The following is a 21,277-nucleotide window of genomic DNA, read 5'->3' on the forward strand; positions in this document are numbered from 1 at the left end:
CAAACAATATGGTGTGTGGTGGGGAGAGAGTAGCATCTACAAGATACGTATTTCTTATAGATTTACATGGTTACATATATATAACAGCACTCTGTCACTTACCCAGATTAGGCTCCATGCCTATCATCCAATATAATTGAATTTGATTTCTTTTTCTCCTCCTCACAGGGTAATGTGTATTTAAAGATCATTATAATATAGATGGTGAGCAGTTATAGCACACAAATATCAGGAAACTTGGAACTTTCCAAGTCTATTAATGTTAATAGTATAATAAGAGTCATACATTATTCCCGAATTCTAAAACACCTGATTGTAGGACTCTCAGCTTTCCAAATACCTGCTCCCTACAACACAACTTTTTATGGAAACTTTCAGATTGTCATTTATCTGGTCATCATTATAATTAGAAAACTATCTTCTCAAGGAAGTGTTTAAAAAAATCTGGAAGCATGTTTTGCTGAGGCTTAAGGAAAAAACACATCTTTACAATGAAAATGTTCTTACTGAAAAACTAAAAATTTAAAATTTAAAGAATAATCTTCAAAGAATATATCACAGCTAATTTTAAAGCTACAAGTGCATTCGGCGTAAAGTACACTATCATTCTTAGACAAATAAAAGGTTCTGTTCAACCTTCTCTTTGGAAAACAGCACCATTTAAAGTGGAACACACCTAACAGAGGCAAATATTTTCTATAAAACACATTTTCAGCAGTGGATTAAATCTCATTTACTCGGCTAGTCAGAAGTACCTCAAGGCTCTGAAGCAACTTCATTATGAAGTGAAGGATAATAATATTTCTAATATTAAAAAATATTTCTTATCAAATCCTACTAGTTTAGAAAGTAACTGCAGGACAAAGTAACTGTTGATGCATTTTAAAGTAATTCTACTACCCAGAGAATTATGGACAAGTATGCCTACACATTTAGTGAAGTCTACCTGTGACACAAAGTTCTGTGGGTTAGCTAGGATGAGAAATGTTTGTAAGAAACTTACAGTTAGTAGTCAAATGGTAAATGAAGTAAAATGGTTAAGAAGTTTATGTACTACATATTATATAGAAAGAAACAAATTATGTGCACATCTTGCTACATACAGTTTAAGTACTAGACATCATTGCAGACAGCTCAGTGAAACAGCTTGAAAATAAAAACTATATGAGTTGCTGCAAAACAGGAAAGTAAATAATATGGATGATGCATATAATGCCTCTTATTTTATTATACTGGACCATGACATCAGAGGCATATGTTGGTGGCATGGCAGTAGAAAATGAATGCTCCTGTAAATATTCTGTTACATTTTGTTGCTGTTTGACAAATGACAGAAGAGGGGAAGTCTGGCTAAACGGTGTCTGACGTAGAAGTGCACACAAAATGAAGGTGTGTTACTGGATTCCTCCATGTAAAAAAAATTGCATCAGTTGACATTCACTGACATTTGCCGAAAGTTTAAGGAATCCAAACAGTGGATGCCAGCACAAGGGCATGGTGGGTAGTGCATTTCAGCAGTGGCAACAGCAATCTGAAAGACAAGCCACTGGATGGTCATGCAGATTTTTACAAGCATGGCATGCAGACTCTTAGACATCACTGGCAAACATGCATAGTTAATGGTGACTATGTTGAAAAATAGTGTTTTTCAGCTGAAAATTTTCTCTTTCAAATAGTTTTAATGTGTTCTTTGTATCTATTGTAGTTTCCATTCAAATAAATAGGAGGCATTATATTCAGCGTGACCTATGTACATACACAATGCTGTCTTATCTAGAGTACTATGGACTCTGTACCACAGACACTACTATGTGTTAAATCTCTTTTGATAGGAATGGTGTGAAGAAATGCAATAAAATGTGTCTAGGGAAGAAAACACACACACAAGAAACACAGAAGAAAAACAACCTGTTTGTATGGTAAGACTCTGAACAGACTGAAAAGTGTTTTACTTGAGAAACAAGAAATAAAGAAGGATGTTTACAAGTACTTGAAATACCAATCGACCGCTACTGATCTTTGTAATGCATATCATAAAAAAGGTGACTTCAACGAAGTTAAAACGTGAGAAATTCAGAAAAGAGCACGTAAGAGATTGAAAGAACTCTGGTTGTCAGTAGTATCAGAAGAATAAAGTAAAATGTTTAGTAAAAGTACTTTTTCAGTTTTTTTTTTTTTTAAACAGTTTTCAATTACTTAGCATAGGAGTAATGGAACTTAATTAACCTTCTCCAGCTAAAAGGGAATTATTATTCCTCTAGTATTATCTGCCATCAGAAATGTTACACCATAAAATGGACACTGAATCTGAGCATGAAGAGCAATTCCTACATTCAGCACTATTTTGACAAGAAAGAAAAACTATTCTTGGTGGAACAACAGGAAAATATTCTCTACCATAACTTGGAATTGTTTTCTACTTCAAAACAAAATTACTTAGTCAGACTGAAGGTTAACTTGGACCACCTATGTGTTGGATTTGAGTCATGCTATTATTCAAAATAAAGAGACAACAGAATGGAAGTGTTAAGAACGTATTTTTAGCTGATAAGCTCGTCACTTTATATCTTCCGTATGTTACAAGGAACAAGTCATCATAATAATAATCTATCACAATAATAATAAAAAATCCCAAACACTGCTTTGTGGAGTATATCTTGTAATCATCTTTTAAGTGCATTTATTCTGTGATATAGCAATTAGCCTGAGCAAATGCTTCGTCCTGTTTAGACTATAAATAATTTGCCAATGTTAACTGATGGTCCTGTATGTAGGTCTTCTGAAGACATGCCAAAAAACACAGACTTCACCACAGAATAGAATAAGCAAAATCCTGCCAAAAATATAATCTCTCTGAATTACATCTCTATAAAGCAACTTAAACAAAAAATAAAAGAAGCAAATAATTAAACCTTTCCCCTGCCTCAGTGTATGAAAACAGCAAACACTTATAGACTTTAGTCTTTCAAAGGTTTCCAGATATCCTCCCATGATAATTTTAAAAGGAGCAACCAAAAAATACTGTTAACAATGCAATTCCTTGTTTCAGTCTTGAAATTCTTCATGCTTGCTGTAATGCAGAAGACATTAAAAAAACATTTTTGTGAAAAATTTTCTTGTTAATTAAAATTTAAATATTCAATGAATGCTTATTTTTTTCTTTCTTTCTCTTTTTTTTTTTGGCATCTCCAAAAAATAATGCATAATGTCTTGAAAAAAAGAAAAAGATAAACCAGTGAGCAAATTTTTTTTATTTTTAATTTTTACTACTTAATGTGCATACTTACTATGTGATAATATCCATAATTAGTTCCCTAAAACAATTAGTAATGCATCTTCAGTGACCTGCTAATCAGAATATAATGCTTTAAGAATCTGGAGGTATACTAGTCTCTTTATGCTTACACACTCATCTCACGTAGAAGCATAGAAGGCTGCAGAACATAATTTATTATTCTGCATCACATTTCATCAAGTCCCTTAGCAGCTGCTTGATACATTATCAAGACAAATGCAAGGAAAAAAAAATATTCCTGCCTCCCTATCCCCAAGTAGGGTACCCCCAAAGACTAAGAACCAATTATAATCTCTGTTTCTTCTTCCAATCAGATACATTAAGTGAAAGTAAACCTTGACCAGGTTATTTTCTATATGGAATTTCAATGACTTTTTTTCATCTCCATAAGACAAATACATCCATAAATAAACATGCAGTGCAGTAACAAGGGCAATGTCTGGAACACTTAAGAGCTAAATTACTTTCAAGCCAAGCAACATCTCATTTCTCTTTCACAAATACATAATAAAGACTGCCAGCATGGGGGAGGGTGTATTTGTATGAGTGCATGCATATATGAGCACACATGCCTCAGGAGAAGAGGGAGGAAAAATAAAAATTAACCACATGAACTGAGAGCATGATAATTGGAAAAAAAAAATAGAAAAACAAACAAACCAACCAGCAAAACAAACAATAACAACCTCCCTCACAATTTCCAAACATTCTCATTCTCTTTTCTGTAACTTTAAAAATAAAATTTATTTTTAAAATGGCCTAATATGAACTTAGGGAATGAGTGCATGTGGATATCAGATCTTCAGCCATCCTACATTGTAAGTTGTGGTGAGATATCCAGCACTCTTTATATAATCACCATTCCACTTATGAAGCTGAAAGCTGAAGTTCATCACCATGGACTTCACCACATAGCCAGGAAGATACAAATAAGGGCTACATGCTTTGACTACTAAGAAGTTAAGGAAGGTGCAGGATTCAGACAATAGATTGTCCAGCACTCCACTGCACAGAAAAATATATTCCACTACAGCGCTGAGATCTTTGTATACCAAGGTGGAATACTATTAGAAGCTTAACTATGTGATTTATACTTAAATTGTCTTCCTTCTGTCGCTACAGTTTGTAGAGAAGATGGGCATTTTAGCTGAAAACTGGACTTTCCTTCATTAACATGCATCTGATTTAGAATTAATTTCCCCAGGGCAATATTAGCACAGTTTAAACAAATAAACAAAAAAATCTGCATGAAGAATTGGATGAGAAAATAATAAGTTTTTTTCAGAACATACGCTAAGTAGATATGTCATTGCTGCACCTCCCAGTATTGTGTTTCCTATACCAGTCAATGAGGGATTTGGTAGTTGCTTCTGCATAGACAATGAAATACACAGATAACAAGATAACAAGCCAATAACAAGAAAATCTGTTTTATTTATTTCAAAGATTCTTCCTTTAAAACTCAATAAAAGTACTAGCATACCCTTTCAAAATAATTTTTGGGGAAAAGAATCTGAATTACAGAAACTAGTTTTTACTCAGTCACGCTTTGCCCACTCTAACCTGAAAGATAGAAAGAAAATCTAAATTTGCCTCTAAAAAAAGTCTTTGAGACCTCCCAAATTATTTCTGGAAACATGCAGTTATGATGCTATAATTCTCCTTGTGTGATACTATTTGATTAGGCATGAGCAAATTATTCCACCATATAAATTAAAATGAATGGTGACTGTATGCTGTTCATTTAAGAACAGTATTAAAAAAATCCCACGTGCTCAGTTTGTGAACATAGAAGAAAACAGAGATGATTTCAGTAGATTTGTCTGAGTATGGGGTGATTGCCAGTTTCTGAAAGATTACAGGAAATATAACAAACTACACCCCTATCTTGAGCAAATAATAGAACAAGGAAGGAATAAATTTTAATGGAGAAACTTTCATCAGTGTTTCTATATTAAGATTAAATGAATAATGATGGAGTAGTTGTTACAAACATATCATTTATATTAATAAAACTTCTTTAGCTAGCATTTAGTTACTTCTCTTGTATCTCATTCACTGATAATCCACAATGCACCTTGAAAGCTAAGTTCATGCTACAAACTTCATAGCTAAGCTAAGAAACATGGAATAGCCTGATGTAAGGTAAAAGTGAAAAGATTAATTTTGTGTCTATTTCTAGTCTCCAAGTCTTGTACACATTTACTTTTTACAGTGCTGGGGAATATGCTCAAAAGGTATAATTTATTCATAGTTTATACCTCTAAATTTTGAAAACAACAGCTTCTCCAGTACAGAAAGATAATAACAAAACCAAAAATATTAAAGATATGCTCTTGATTATTTTGCATTGTCCCATAATCGTTAAAATTCTAGAGCAATGCCAACAACACATTCTAAATAATAAAATGTAAACTTGCTCAAATGCAGTCTGTAAATGTAATTCTTCAGATGTAGTGCAAAGCAAGAACAATTAAAGCTTTATGAATATAGAAAAAAAGTTGAGGTCAAGAACATTCTGGAGAAAACAACAGTTGGTATACCCTGTTGTAACTAGGTCATTCGCCTGGGAAACACAAGAACTAGAAGACTGAATTGTCTGTTTAAATAGTGATCAAGAGGCTGTTTTTCTGTTTTATGCTTTTTTTTTTTTTTTTTTTTTTTTTTGAGGAAATATTCTGTTCAGTGGAAAAGACAGGGACAACCTTCTTCTCTGGTTTGCTTTAGAAGGGAAATGATGGTCCTAGATTTCTGCTACAATATGTATAGAGTCAATATTTCTTGATGGTAAGTCTTGATGGACTTTCCAATTATGCTTTGCAAACAAGTAATCAGAAGAGATATTTAGTTCCTGAGAAATAGACACAAGCTGTTCAGACTGGGCAATTTTGGAGAAACAGAAGAAACGAAAAATCTCACTTCTCAAGAAACTACAGAACAAGAAGGGGAGTCTCCTAATACGTTTAGCACATCATCATGGTTAGAAGGCAGGCAACTAGAAATGTCCTGATCTCAAGTCAACTGATACATCTTTTCAAATTATATTTACTTCCTGCATGGAACAACTGAAATAATATGAATAAACAAATGCTGTGGCATACTTCATTCATCTCCCAGTCACTCTCCTCAAACTAACAGTAAAAATCTGTCATACATAACCTTACCCTGTCAATGGAACAATCTCTGCTTTTGTAGTAAATCTGAGCATATATGCAGGAGGACTGGTTGCACACACTTATGCAGAGAGGAATGGATTCACAGCCCTGAACCAGTTACTCAGTAGACCTGCTATCTCCCATGCACTGGTGTCATCAACACAGAATGACAGTGCTGCCACAAAAAGCTTCATAAGGAGTTTGGCCACTGTGCATCAAGGACAACAGGGACACTGAGAGAGAGCAAAACACAGTATTTACTGGTTCCAATCAGTAACAGCTTTATCCAAATTAAATCAATAACAGCTTTATCCAAATTAACCTATGACCAGTTTAGACAAGTGACTCCAGAAGGAAAAAACAAACAAACAAACAAAAAAAACCCACAGAAAAAAACCACTTCCTTCCATCTAAAAAAGTACCAGCAGCAAGAAAGAATATTAAAACAACATTTATCCCTCTTCACTCTGCAAGTGGCTGGTACAATGATGTATTTGCTTCACATCTTGAACAATGGTGATATAGTACAAGCATCACTCATCTGTGCCACTGACTGAAGCCTAATGCTTTGAAATTCAGATTTACTAATTACGGTCACAGGTTATAACGCTGAAAAAAAAAAAAGCAAGTTTCTAGCTAAAATAACTGGTAAAAACTGAAGGTCCAAGAAGATCAGACAGTTGAACATGCGTACGTTGAAACTGATTTATAGCAGACACGTCCAATATGTGGGACAGCTAGTAATATGCTCCACACCCTGCCACCACTCCACCATATTAGTGGCTCTTCTCCCAACAACTAGTCCAGCCAAATAACTGAAACACTAGTCCAAGACAATTTCTCCTCATTCAGTGCAGTCCAAACCAGACAAAAGGTTAGACCCTTACATTATATGGCATCAATAAATATTTGGAAGAGTGTTTTGGCTGAAGAAAAATTGGTAATGTAGGCCTATTCAAAGAACAGACTAGTGCTAAGGCTGAAGAGAAAGCTATTTATGAATGTTTGAACTATGTTGAAAAATATGCATTTTTCTTTCAATGCTTTTGTTACTTCTAAAATAAAATGGCTGATTCATGAATTGTGAACACTCAGAAGTGTGTGTCTATTTATTTACAAAATGGAAAAGGGGCCAACATGATGACTAAAATATAGGATTTAAACAGCAGGGATTCTAATTTACAGCTCAGTGCATTGCCTAGAATGACTGTTCAAGCCTTTGTAATTTCTCTGTCTTATTTATAGTACTTTAAATAAATTAAACTTCCAGCTATACATAAATAACAACAAAAATAACACGAATAAAATAACTTCTTATCTCAAAACCATAATGACTGAAATACTATATGCACACAGTAGAAATGGTTCAATAGAGGGAAACAAAGAAGAAAGAAAAAAAGTATAAGAAATAAAACTTTGTTTTTGACATTCTTTCTACAGAAGCTCACAGTAATGATGGCCACATTAAGTGCAATACCAGCCTTCTAAACCCTCTGCATTCTTGTACAATATAGACCAATAAACACAGTCAGAATGTCCTGAATTTATATTACTCCTTCATCACATCTTTTGTAAGAAAAAGCATCTACAAAAATTTTACTTTGTACTTCTCTTTTCTGTGACATAAGAAGTCCACTGAGGCTCTTAACTTCTAATACCATTTAAGCAGTTAGAAAATTCTTAATGAGCTCTTGCTAGATTTGATGCAGACATTATACGTAACTGTTAGATCAGTTAATTAATTTGAAATGGAATAAAATGCTAAGAAATGTACTTTTAAATTAAGACATTTAAATTATTTTATTTTATTTTATTTTTTTACAGAACACACTGATTCTTCATGAGAGTTCTGAACACTTATAGAAGAAGCAAAGGGTTTTTCCAATCTTAATGATTCTAAGATCATCTAGACCAGCTGTTAACCCATCACCACTATGCCCATTAAACCATGCCCCTCAGTGCCACATCTACCCTCTTCTTGAAAACCTCCAATAATTGTGACTCCATCACCTCCCCAGGCAGCCTGTTCCAATGCATTATGATTCTTTCTTAGAAGATTTTTTTTTCCTAATATCCAACCTGAACCTTCCCTGGTACAACTTAAAGCCATTACCTCTCTTATAATCACCAGTTACACTGGAGAAGAGGCCCATCTAACTAGACCCTCCTTTCAGGTAAATGTAGACAGCAACAAGTTCTCCCCTAAGGCTCCTCTTCTCCAAGCTAAACAATACCAGTTCAAATGGTTAAGTACACTGGAGTATCTTTTTGAAATAAAGTTAATACACATATACAGAATGCAAACAGGAAAAAAAAAAAAAGGTTTAGTAAACACTGTTCATATTATGGCACATTCATTACAACTTATTTCACTTTGCATTCATAGACAACACAAACACCATTTCCACTCTGGGTGAAAACACAAGAGAATGAAAGGATGAAGAATCTTAGCTAATCATTTCTTATATCTTTGCATACACATTTTTTTCTCAACAAACCTATAGAGAAATCAGTAATCACAGTCTAAAACACTTAAAGTTGTTCCTTAAAAATTAGTATGCAATGCATTTTTCTGCAGTAATGAAACTCCAAAACATCAGAATTTATGTTTCACTCAGACAAGAAGTGAAAAAAATATTTTCAGGAGAATTACAATTTTATTTGAAATAAAAAGAACACATACTTTCACTATCAATTTATATTTGAGATATTCTCCCTACAGATTTTTATTCCAAAATCAAGTTTCCGAAGTTTTATATGAAGGAGAAACTAAACATTGCTACTAGGGAACGATTTTCAAACTTACCAGTCTTAAATCAGAAAACAAGAAATATGTTCTCAAGAGATTTAGAATGCAAGGGGAAGGAGATGGATTAGAAAAAATATATATGCCTCTTTATCAAGAAGTATCTTCAATGTTTAGGTAAATCAGCCAGGAAGGTTTGAAAAGCGAGCTGATCCACATTTAAATTACTGTTTCTAAACTTTAAGTAGTGAAGTTATACTTGAAGATTTATACAGAGAGGAAAATAATTGAACTTTCCTATGCAGAGTACTAAATCAGAGTAATCTGCATTACAAACATTTTATGCAGTGAAGAGGAATTGCATTTTCCTCTTACTTAAACAATATAAGCATCATTGAAAAAAAAAAAAAGAGAGAGAGACATTACTGATTTTTCAAATGTTTGTTTGTTTTAAATCCCAATAGAAATATTTATAATATTGAAAAATTATTCAGGTAATCTGTTCCCTCCCCTTCTTACCTTCTCTGGAGGTGCAGGAGGGTGAAATCTCTTCGCACAAACTAGAAATGCATCAGGATGTGGCTTGCCACTCTTCACCTCAGGGTCATCTCCCAGCACAATATGATGGAAAAGATTGAAGAAGTCTTTGTGTCTGGCTGTTTTCATCTGAAATGTCACTTCAGCTGAGCTAGTGGCAACAGCTATGGGTATGTTGTGTTTGTGTAAATGTTGGATCAGTTTATTGACCCCTGCAAGACAAATACATATGTACATTTTATTCTGTATTTATATACACATATTTGCAGTTACACGTATTAATATTTTTGTGTATTTAAAACATACTTAGCAATATTTCAAAAACTGTCTAATTGAATGTAACAACCTATTCTGATTGGTTAGTGTCAAAGAGAATTCTTGTTATATTTGGAAATGTTCCTGCTCCATGCAAAAATCAAGGAATATTCCTCTAAGTATATAATGATTCCATCATCAAATGCTGATTTTCTCAAAAAATACCCAAAATAAGTTCATCACCATTGTATCTATATGTCCATAAGAAGCTTGCTCAACAACGTCCTCAACTTTATATACATTTATTATTTCAAACATATCTAGTGTTATGTTCTTGGAAAAAAGAATAAATAAATAGATATCAAAGAAATATGCTCTTCTCACTGACTGGCACAGTCTTTAATTTCTGAAGCAGGTATCCAACTGGCTTAAACCAGCACCTCAGAGTCTCTTTTCCTTAGTTTCTCTTTTACAATTACTAGATAAAATAACTGGGCAGAAAAATGGAGCTGTCAATCACAGTTGTTAATACCAGAGCTTTATCTATTGATGATGTGAACCCAGAGTAATGAACACCTTGACCACAATAGATTTAAATTTTAATCTGCTCCAATCTTCTAGTGAAGGTTAATGCCAAGAATGGAAAAAACACAGCAGTCACTGTAAGAAGGAAATGTGTTTTGTTATTCAGTGCAAGTTTTTAATTTCCAATGCAAAGGCTTCAATGTTTCTTCATAGCAGCATTCTGAACAAGCAATACGTCTCTTCAGATTGCTAATTATCTTCAGCCCTACTGCATCAAAACTTCAGCACATCTACCAGTGTATTTAACTCTACAGTTCTACTGGAGGTAGCCAGCCACAGAAAAGCACTGTTGATAAAAGGTTATTTATTCAGGGTTCTCTCCTATATTCCCTCAGCACAGGTCACGATTTCAGTGCATAAATGTGTGTGCCTAGATTTACCTTATCTTTTTGCCGTGCATACCTATAAGAGAGCTAGAATGCAGCTTTAATAACACCTTCAGAGAGCAAATATTTGCATTACTCAGAAAATGTACTTTAATAAAAATATATAATTTTAAAATTTTTACTTGAATATGTGTAAAAACAGCTAAATGGATTAAAAAAAATATAGAGAGAGAAAGTAGGAAAATTAACTCTGCAGGAAAAAAAAAACACTAAATTGCCTACAAGAGAATACCTAGCATAACTTGGTAAGCTAAAGACAGTAGCAATTAAAAATATTTTCATTCAAGGTTCGTTTTTTTTTTTTTGTAAAAAAAAATCTACTATTGGTTGAGTCAATTCCCACCAATATATATCTCTAGACCTTTTTCCACCACACTAAATTACTAATATAGTCACTGTATTAATTCTGCATATAGTTCTTTATTAGGAAGACATCCTTCTCATCATTTTCCTGATGCCTTTTTTCTTCTTCAGAGAAAGCCAGCAGAAAGGGAAATGTAGAACTGATTTGAAGATCTGGAAGAAGCTTCAATTGATATACACTTCTTTGCTAAATTCCCCTGTACTTACAAAGAATATTCAAATGAAATTACATCAGATACAACCAATCAAAAACACAATGGCTCTGAAGAAGTATAATGAAAACTCCTGTGCACTCCTTTACCAGTAGCTAACAAGTATGGTATCAGAACCCGTCCACCACAGAGAGACCTAGCTGCTAAGCTTCTTGGCACCATCCTCTGCTCTTCCTACTGGATCAAAAGAAACAAGGTTATCTGTTTTTTCAGCATGAGTTATGGAAGACTTTCTTGATGTGGTACATTCACAGTTACCAATCCAGGCCAAACAGCATAATTTCTTCAAGTAATAATATAAGGAACAAAGATCTTATAATGTTATGATTTATTTCCAAACATACTCTTCATTTTAAATAACCAAAAAGATAAACAATGTATTTTTCTTCTATCCCTTTAAATATTAAGCTTTAAAAGAGGCACACAAACTTACCATTTTTCTGGGGTAATAGATACTCAACAATGACTATTGTTAAAAAAAATCAGGTGAAAAGAGTTGCACACTAAATTCAGATATGTAAGCTGAAAAGAAGGATCAAATTTAAACATCTGCATGTTTAAAAAGATTTTTCACAAATGTCAATGAAGTTAGAAACTTTGGGAGAAGAATAAATACAACCAAAACCTAAACCAACAGAAAGAAGTTAACAGTCTTGAGACTACAGGTATATTTTCAAGAAACAATTAGCATTTTTGTTGTAACACATTTTTTGGCAACATGAATTTTTTTATAAAGAAATAATATTCCCCAATTAGTATCCCGAAGTGTTCTTCATTTTCTTTAGTCAGTTGAAATCACCTGACTAACACATTGGATCAACTAAGAAAATGAAGACTTACTTTGAACAACAACACCCTTCAAATAATTGTTACACTATCCCTTTCAGTGACCAATACAAACAAGTAATGCAAAAGTTCAGGAACTCAGATCCCTCCATTCTGATCTCCATGCTACATAGCCCTAGCTCTCAGCCTCTCCTCAAAGGGAAGTGGTCCAGCCCCTTTGTCATCTTGGTGGCCCTCAGCATCTAATTCTAATTCTATCTTCTGATCACCCGGTGAATGATTTCTTTTCATCATACTTCTGTCTACAGTCTATTCATTTGAAACCATAACTATAGCACCAGACAGAATCAAATACTAAATTCTGCCAGCATCCTAACCTGAAAATCAAGTTTTTATTGGTCTTACTGGCATGGGCAAAATCCTGCAGTCTTGTAGCTTCAGGAATACAGCTGGCCTGTGTACAGAGGGAACAGTGTAGGAACGAATTCACAAAATCCCAGGTCTACACAGATAATCCCAGTATTTTCTAAGCGTCTACTTCAATTCTAAAAAAATGAACATACACTATGCAAGAAAAAGCCTCTACAAAATTAACAGAACTTCCTGGAGCCTTCAAAAAGAATGCACTACGTTTAGAACTTCAAGAAGTAAATATAGTATAATTTACAAGATAGCTCTAAACCATCAAAATTAAGCCTCAAATAGACAGTGTGGCATTGTTAGTGACAAATTCTTTCATGAACATAACCATGTACCCTGTCTCTCATTCATCTCTGTGTGCCATCTATGTACTAATGACATCCAATTAACGGTTTAACTGTTAGGCAGTCCCCTGAATTCTGGAGTTTATTTACACTATGTAGCCAATGCTCATATAAGTATGCTTGAAAAGTCTTTTAGCTGAGATGTAGCACAATTTGTGGAAGAAACAACATGGCTAAAGACTCTCTTCAGAGAACAACCTTGATCAACAGATTTTTGCCTTGTGCACTGAAATTTTTGTTGGAAGAGATACACAGGTCACCATGCAGTTTCTTCACATAACTTGCCAGAAAATTCTGAGCACAAGTACAACTTCACTCTCTTCTTGCTGACTTTTGGCAATTGAAGTTGTTCTTCAAATACATCACAGTGTTGCTCCCCATTCACTGTGCCAGAGATAGTCTCTACTCACACTAACAGCATGAGTGCAAAGGACACCTGACCTCTGGAGTCACAAAAAAACAAGGCACTTCAGAGACTCATACTCCAGTCTACTAGTTATTACACAGAAGCAGTAGTCTGTGAGGCTTCAGTGGGCATTAAAAAACATTTACTTCTGAAAGTAGCTAAAGAAATGCTTCACAAGCTCCTTAAATTAACTATACACATTAACTATGCTTGTCTTGTATTATTTATGGCCAGTTGTGAACAAATAGAAAACTTAAAAATAAATATAGTTTATGTCTAGAAAGACTGCTCTTCTTTTTCAAAATAATTTACAATTACTGTGTTAAATGTAATATCATACCCAAATTGAAGCTTTTCAAGATTTCTTCACTCTTTTTAATCAAAGAAAAGCTAACATTGCCACTCACAGCTTTGTCAAGTTGATTGGATTTTTAGCCAATTCAATAATAATCCTTTAAGAACTTAAAAGCAATTTCAGTAAAAACATCAACAGCAACAAAATGTAAAAGGCACCTAAAGAGAAAAATAAATCTTACTGACAACAATAAGAAGCTGTCCGTTCACCTAAGTCACAAACTGATTTTAAAATATTTTTATGTGCTACAATAGCTAGAAGCCCATCAGAACAGTGCTATTCATTATCTGCACATTCTCTATCCTCAGGTGGATTCAGCATTGCTGCTATGATAGTGATAGAGTAACCGAGGTGGGGCTATCCAGCACTTGGTGCAATTGCCATGAATCTCGTGAGACTGTGAAAATGTCTCTCATATCCATCTGTTTCTTTTTTGTTCTGAAATACCATTTTCTTAAAAAAGCTATTTGTAATGGTACATTATCTATTCAATGGTTTCAGAAGTAGAGATGGAAACTCATAACCTGCTCCTCAACTTGGAAAAATAATTGGCTATAACAAATAATTCTATTTTCTCATCTTATTTCTCTCTAAAGAGCACCAAAGATTCTTCTGGTGGCATAGCATCTCCTTGTACATCAAATCAATAATTTAGTCTAGACATTCTGACACAGGTAAGGCCATGGGAAAAAATGTAACTGCTAAATTTTACATAAATCAAAGCCTCTGTCAACTGTATTTATGACCTCCTGGTAAAAGTATTTTGGGGTTCCAGCTCTTCAGGACTTACTGCAAAGGCCAAATGTTCGAAATCAGCCAAACAGACATGATCGTTCCCAATATGCAGTAGTTAATTCATAGATCTCCCAGAGTTACAGGTTCACAGAATCCAGCATGGACTCACCAGTTTCTTACCATTGTAACAATAATAGCGAGGAAAAGAAAACATGGTAGGAAGTCTGTTAAACTGTTACAGGCACAGACACTAATCAAGGAAACAATAGCTAAAACTAAACTAGAATGCTGGTTAAATAAAACTGTTAAGATCTAAAAAAAAAAAAACAGAACAAAACAGAACAGCAAAGACAGCTCTAGAGTAAGTTCTCATTGGAAATTGTACTACTTCTCTCCTTGTAATTTAAGACTCACTTTATTCTGTGTGAAAACTAAGCTTTGAAAATACCTCCTTCAGTCTACAAGAGACAGTCAATCATAATTGAACAGGAAGACTGTTTTCACTTCACATTCTGCATTGGCTGAAAAGGAACTGCAAAGGAAGAAATCCCAGTTATCACAAAGATGACCCAGGAGGGAAAAATTTCTGAAAAAAGCATACTACCACATAATCTTCAAGCACCTGTGATTTGTTATGACACTGAACCAAAGAAATGAAGATAGGTATGAACGAACGGCATTAACTTTGACATGATAATAGTACCTACTGACAGCTTCATAACTTGGAGTTAGATTTTTCTGGCTGTGTATACATTCTAGGTTTATGTAAAGCCCCAGTAACCTATATATGACATGTCTATACAAATGTATATATTTTTCTTCTGTTACATTTGTCACTCCTTCTGGTGATCTGTTTAATGGCAAGCAATACTGCATTTACACAAACAGAAACCTTGTATTTTTCTATTGCAGATAACAATGTCAGTATTCTGACAGCAATATTTAGATAAGCAGCAAAACTAGCAGCTCTGGTATTTTGTCAGCTCTGTCTTGAGTTAATTCTTTCCTGCAATAAATTAAAATTAGCTTACCCTAAGATTCTTTCAGAATGAAAGATAACAACTAAAAACTCTCCAATACTTACTGGGAAAGTCCATGTTAGAAATGAATATATATTCTTCACAGAACCATAGAATGGCTTGGGTTGGAAGGGACCTTTAAGATCATCTAGTTCCAACCCCCCCTGCTATAGGCAGGGACTCCTCCCCACTAGACCAGACTGCTCAAAGCCCCATTCAGCCTGGCCCTGCAAGCCTCCAGTGCTTAAGGTGTATTCTTTGTCTTGAAAGAGATATATCTGCTAAGTTAGTCTTAGAAGTTTGATGTGAAAAATGAAACAAATCCCTCCATTGTTTTTGTTTTCCTATTGAGTTTAACTAGGCTTACAGTTTTAGGTGGATCTATATACAAGAAAGACACAATGTCAAAAATCCTGCATATAAAAAGGAAGACAGAGACATGCAGATAAGCTGGCTGTGCAAGAGATTCAAGTATTTAGTTACCTAAGATAATTGTATCATTTATTTTTGCTTCTTTTTATTTGGTCTTAACACATCACATATTTTTACACTTAACCTCTTAATGCCTTGTAAGACTAGGTATTAAAAGGATCTAAAATTTAAAACATTATCATTCATATGCAGTAGCAACTGCCAGAACAAAACCAGCATACATTAAAAGAGGAAACAATCCCAAAAACTATAATTGTTTCACTGATATGTAGTGATCTCACTCTAATATGTATATGTTTCTTTGTTCATTTCTCCCACAGTTCCTTTTTTTCCCCCAAAAGTTATTGATATTTGCTCTGTGCTTTTTTTTTATTTTCTTCTTCACAAAAAGTTAACAGCAATCCTAGCTTTAAGTATTGCTTCTCTCTTATTAAGGAGGATAAGAGGATTGAGTATACCCTCAGTAACTTTGTAGATGACAACAAGTTGGGAGCTTGCATCAATCTGCCTGAGGGTAGGGAGGACCTCCAGAGGGATCTAGATAAGCTGGATCACTGGGCTGAGGTGAATGGGATGAGGTTCAACAAGGCCAAGTGCTGGGTCCTGCACTTTGGCCACAGTAACTCCATGCAGCACTACAGGGGATGAGTGGGTGGATGACTGTGAAGAGGAAAAGGACCTAAGGGTGTTGGGTGATGCTCTGTTGAACATGAGCTGACAGTGTGCCCAGGTGGCCAAGAGGGCCAACGGCATCCTGGACTGCATTAGAAATAGGTCAGGAGGAGCAGGGAGTTGATCATTCCCCTGTACTCAGCACTGATGAGGCAGCACCTCGAGTACTGTGTTCACTTTTGGGCCCCTCACTATAAGAAAGACACTGAGGCCCTGAAAAGTGTTCAGAGCAGAGCAACAAAACTGGTGAGTGGTCTGGAGCATGAGTCTTATGAGGAACAGCTGAGGGAGCTGGGATCGTTTAGTCCGGAGAAAAGAAGGCTCAGGGGAGACCTCACTGAACTCTACAACTTCCTGAAGGGAGATTGTGATGAGAAGGTGATTGGCTTCTTCTCCCAGGCAACAAAGAGGACCTGAGGAAACAGCCACAAATTGTACCAGAGGAGGTTTAGAGATTGGGCATAACGAAAAAATTTTCCTCTCATGAAGTGGTCAGGCACTGGAATGGCTTGCCCAGGGGGGTGGTGGAGTTGCTGTCCCTGGCAGTGTTCAAGAGGTGTCTGGATGAGGAGCTACAAAATACAGTTTAGTAGCACACAGTAGCAATAACAGGTGGATGGTTGGACTAGATGATCTTGTAGGTCCTTTCCAACCTTGTGATTCTATGAGCCTCTAAGAGAAACTTTTATTGACATCAGGTTAAAAAAATTTACTTGGGTTACCATTTACCCAGTTATACAAGCAGTTTATAAATACAAAATAGAAGCATACCTGGCATCAATTCAGCTGTGTGGAATATCTTCTCCTGTTTCATTTTACTTTCATGTAATAACTCTTCTTTGGTTATTGGAAGATCTAGAACATCTCGAATAATTTGTGCCCCTTCTAGTGCTTTTTTACCCATGACCATTGATTTTATGTCCCAGGTATAGGTCTTTCCAAAACGCCCACATATCTCTTCAAACACCACGGTATAGAGACGTTCAGTATCTGACAAAAAAAGAAAAACAAAAACAAAAAGCCAATAGATTACAAATACACGCAGTCAGTTGACAAACCAGTCTTAACAAACAGGATAGTGTAAAAAATCATACAGCAATCTTCCAGGACTAAGAAAGCATACTGCCTCCCTTTGCTCACCAAGAGGAAGTCAGACTTCTAAGATCACTTCAGAGATATATAAGTCTTTCAAGCTGTCACTTTTGTATTCAGAAAAGGATACTGAGTTTTACAACAAAGAACTATCTAGACCTGTTCTTCTATCAATACTCTTTTCCATTGGCACTTTACATTACAAATCAGCAAGCAATGATTTAATTAAAATACTGGCTTTATTCCTTGAATGGGAAAGAAGAGAAGGGAAAGAAATCTGGCACTCAGGGATGTCATTAAATATTCCATGTAAATTGGGATAAAAAATTAATTATTTAAGAGTGTCTTTGAACGGAAGCTTCAGAGTGCTTTCAAAAGACACTACAGTCATTATTGTAGTGCTGCTGGCACCTCTGCATTTACATGTGATTACTTGAGCAGAACACATCTACTTGGATTTCTTGGATTTCCAGGGGGGTTCAGGCTGAGTTTTGCCAGTGAAAAGTGTTTACAGTTTCAAAACTTACTATTATTTTTCATTAAATATCAGCATACCATCCTTCCTGTCTTCTCCATAAGATAAATCATTAAATGTAATTGACCTTCTTTTTTTAGTTTAACACCAAATGGAGGAAGTGAAGTCCTTTCAACTCTTGTTTTAATTTTTGAAAAGATCCTGAACAGTAGTAACTAGACTGCTTATCTCTGAGTTGCCTCCTTTGAAACAAAGGCTGCTGCTGTTAAACACCCCTTAATTTCCTTCTCATGTTTTTTTTTTTTTTTTTTTTCCCTTCTGTTTCTCTAAAAGTCTGCTTATTATCACTTTAGCAATGAAAGACACTAGCAATGAAACAAAGTAGCTGCATTTAGGAAATTTGTTTAAAAGAGATCAGGGACTTCTCTTGTCACTGCATCTTTTGCTATGCAAAAAATATTTTTATTGGGAAAATAAGGTACTGAAATTATTAATGAGCACCCTGCCTTACTTTCTGGATATTTAGTATGTAAGCAACAGCATTTAAATTATAAGACTTAACATGAATACTATGAAAAAGACGGACTGAAGAAAGACAGCAGAGCCTATGACTACAGTATACCCAGAGGCCTTCCTCTGCAGTCTGACAAATGCTTACTGCTTAACCAAGCAATTTGCTTGTCCTGAGATCAGCAGATGGTTCTGATCTAAAATCAAATGAGAAACATCACTGCAAAATATCATCATGTGACCACACAACAGTGCAGAAGACATACTCTGCTGCCTGACAGAAAAATCCCCTTCATCTTTCCCTTCACTAACCAGAAAAGACACTGAGCCAAAGGAACACCAAGAGAACCAACGCAGCTGTCTGTGCTGTTTAACAGGGTAGCAAACCATTTACAAAAACTTTCCACAAATATGAGAGAAAAATAATAAAAGCTCATGTACAACTGCTTACAAATGCTTTTCAACCAACCACACTTAATGGGAAAATGTTATGATTAACCTAGAGAGTTATAAAACACGCACCAAATATATCACACTATCATTCTGAATTAGAAGAAACACAAGTAATTTGGCATTAAAAAGTCATAAGCTGGCTAGCACCAGGAAGAAAAAAACAAACCTTGTTTGCTTTACATTGTCAGGTAGTACTCTCAGAAAGCTGAGAAGGTGAGTTAAGAACAAAATGCTTCAATTTTCACAGTTCTTTCCTTTCCTTCTATTTCTCAGATGCATTGATTTTTCTTGTACATCTCAGATTCAACTGTTGACCCTAAGTTGAAAATTGAAACTGAAAATTAATCCTCACCTTATTAAGCAATATAGCAAACTAAGCAGAAATAAATCAAAACAAGGAATTCAAAAAACAAGTTGTAAGACACGATTTTTTTGTATCTGTACAATTCATTAATCTGTTTGAAAGTGAATGTCTCAACTCAAATTAATAGCCTCCTGCATTTAAATATCACACACTATACTTGAGAACAGAATCTTTTCTTCTTAAATAAATGCTTATAGATGTCTAGATTACAGATTAAAAAAAAGTAAGATAATGCTGAAGTTTGTAAATCAAAGAGCACTTGTAAACAACTTTGCATCAGATGTATTAAAATAATGTAATATTATGCTACTTGTATCATCTTAGAACTTAATTCTCTTGAGGAAAAGTAATAACTAAAAAAAAGAAGACAAACTCTGGTCAATACGTAAATGATCAGTAAATATATTTAAATGTGAGTTAGTCTCACTCGTGCTCAAAGCAACACAAATACTTAAATAAGATGATCAAAAAGAAAAAGCCTTCATTCCTTCCCTTTCTATATTTTACTTGCTCCAACAGACACGGGCCACTACACAGCACAGAAATAAAAAAATGAAATCTGGGAAAAATAAGTTACAACCATCCTCACACACACAGCATACCTCCAATCAGAATCTGAGAAGTCTGCTACTGGAAAAGACAGTTTTTGTATAAGTGTAACAGATAAGGACATACAATCCTTTTGACTGAAGAAAGAAAAATCTATACACTCTTATAAGCATGCAGCAGTAACTAAATACTAAATACCAATACAAATTCAAGTCTTCAAGCCTGGGAGATTTCAAAAAAACTTATCAGTTGTGACCTGACAATATGGAAGACGAGCAGGTTCTTTAGGGATTCTTCTCAGACCAAGGGTTGGTCACAGGACTGTGGTTACAATTAGAGATTTACCATTGCATAAAATAATTAGCAATCACTGTAGGTTATTACATATAATTTGTAGCTCTTAGCGTAGCTTATATTTGCACAGACTTTCTAAAATTTTGTGTTACATGGATCTCAGTCACCTGAACTCTTCAGATTCAGTCAAACTCTTATCAATCAGCATGCAATATAATCATAACCTAGAGTCAGTCTTTACATAGAAGATCATGTCTCATTCAGTCCATGGAGAAAAATGTCAGTGGAGGCATCCTTGGCCATTAGACAGCATAGGTTTTGCTCTCTGGCTGCAGATCCAGCCTAAGTCCCACTTAGGGGTTGGAGCTTTCTGACTTTATAGCACCAGACAGTGCTCCATGTATTTTCATGTTTCCCTGTTCAAAGACAGGGCTCATTACATCCTAATGACACAGCAGCTAGGAACTGGTAATGCTGATGTTTTTAATCAGACAGTCATTGGAGTACCCCACACTTGAGCCATGGTATCTCTAATGACCGTATCATTCTGACAGTGGGCAACCCTACAGTTCTGTAGACAGAGAGAAGGAGAAGGGGACAGAGGTGTAAATTAACAGTACACTTGCACGGTATGGATAGTTGCCTTACTGCTGGTTAACCATACCAATGGGTGTCAGGAGCAGTCACACATACAGCTAGACTGTTTTCCCCCAGCTGTAACAAGAAATAAACAACAACAGCTGATTTACCAGAGTTTATGTTTTCTGACTGTATTTAATTTCAAACTACTGTAAATCTTCAATAAAAAAAATCTAACGCACGCAGATAAAACATCAA

At 35.0% G+C, this 21,277-nt stretch overlaps 1 protein-coding gene across 1 annotated transcript in view; it reads right to left on the reverse strand.

Moving 5' to 3' along the window:
- Positions 1–21,277, reverse strand: part of PUDP (pseudouridine 5'-phosphatase) — a 60,351-nt gene that overhangs the window by 17,058 nt on the left and 22,016 nt on the right. Inside the window, exons 2-3 of the mRNA XM_065741302.1 lie at positions 17,475–17,693; positions 9,716–9,945 (exon numbers count right to left, since the gene is read on the reverse strand). Of these exons, the coding sequence (XP_065597374.1) occupies positions 9,716–9,945; positions 17,475–17,693 (449 nt within the window). The remainder of the gene's footprint in view (positions 1–9,715; positions 9,946–17,474; positions 17,694–21,277) is intronic.

Source organism: Cyrtonyx montezumae, unplaced genomic scaffold, assembly GCF_038088225.1.
Source record: "Cyrtonyx montezumae isolate F1298 unplaced genomic scaffold, pur_monq_1.0 scaffold_3, whole genome shotgun sequence".
NCBI classification, from domain to species: domain Eukaryota; kingdom Metazoa; phylum Chordata; class Aves; order Galliformes; family Odontophoridae; genus Cyrtonyx; species Cyrtonyx montezumae.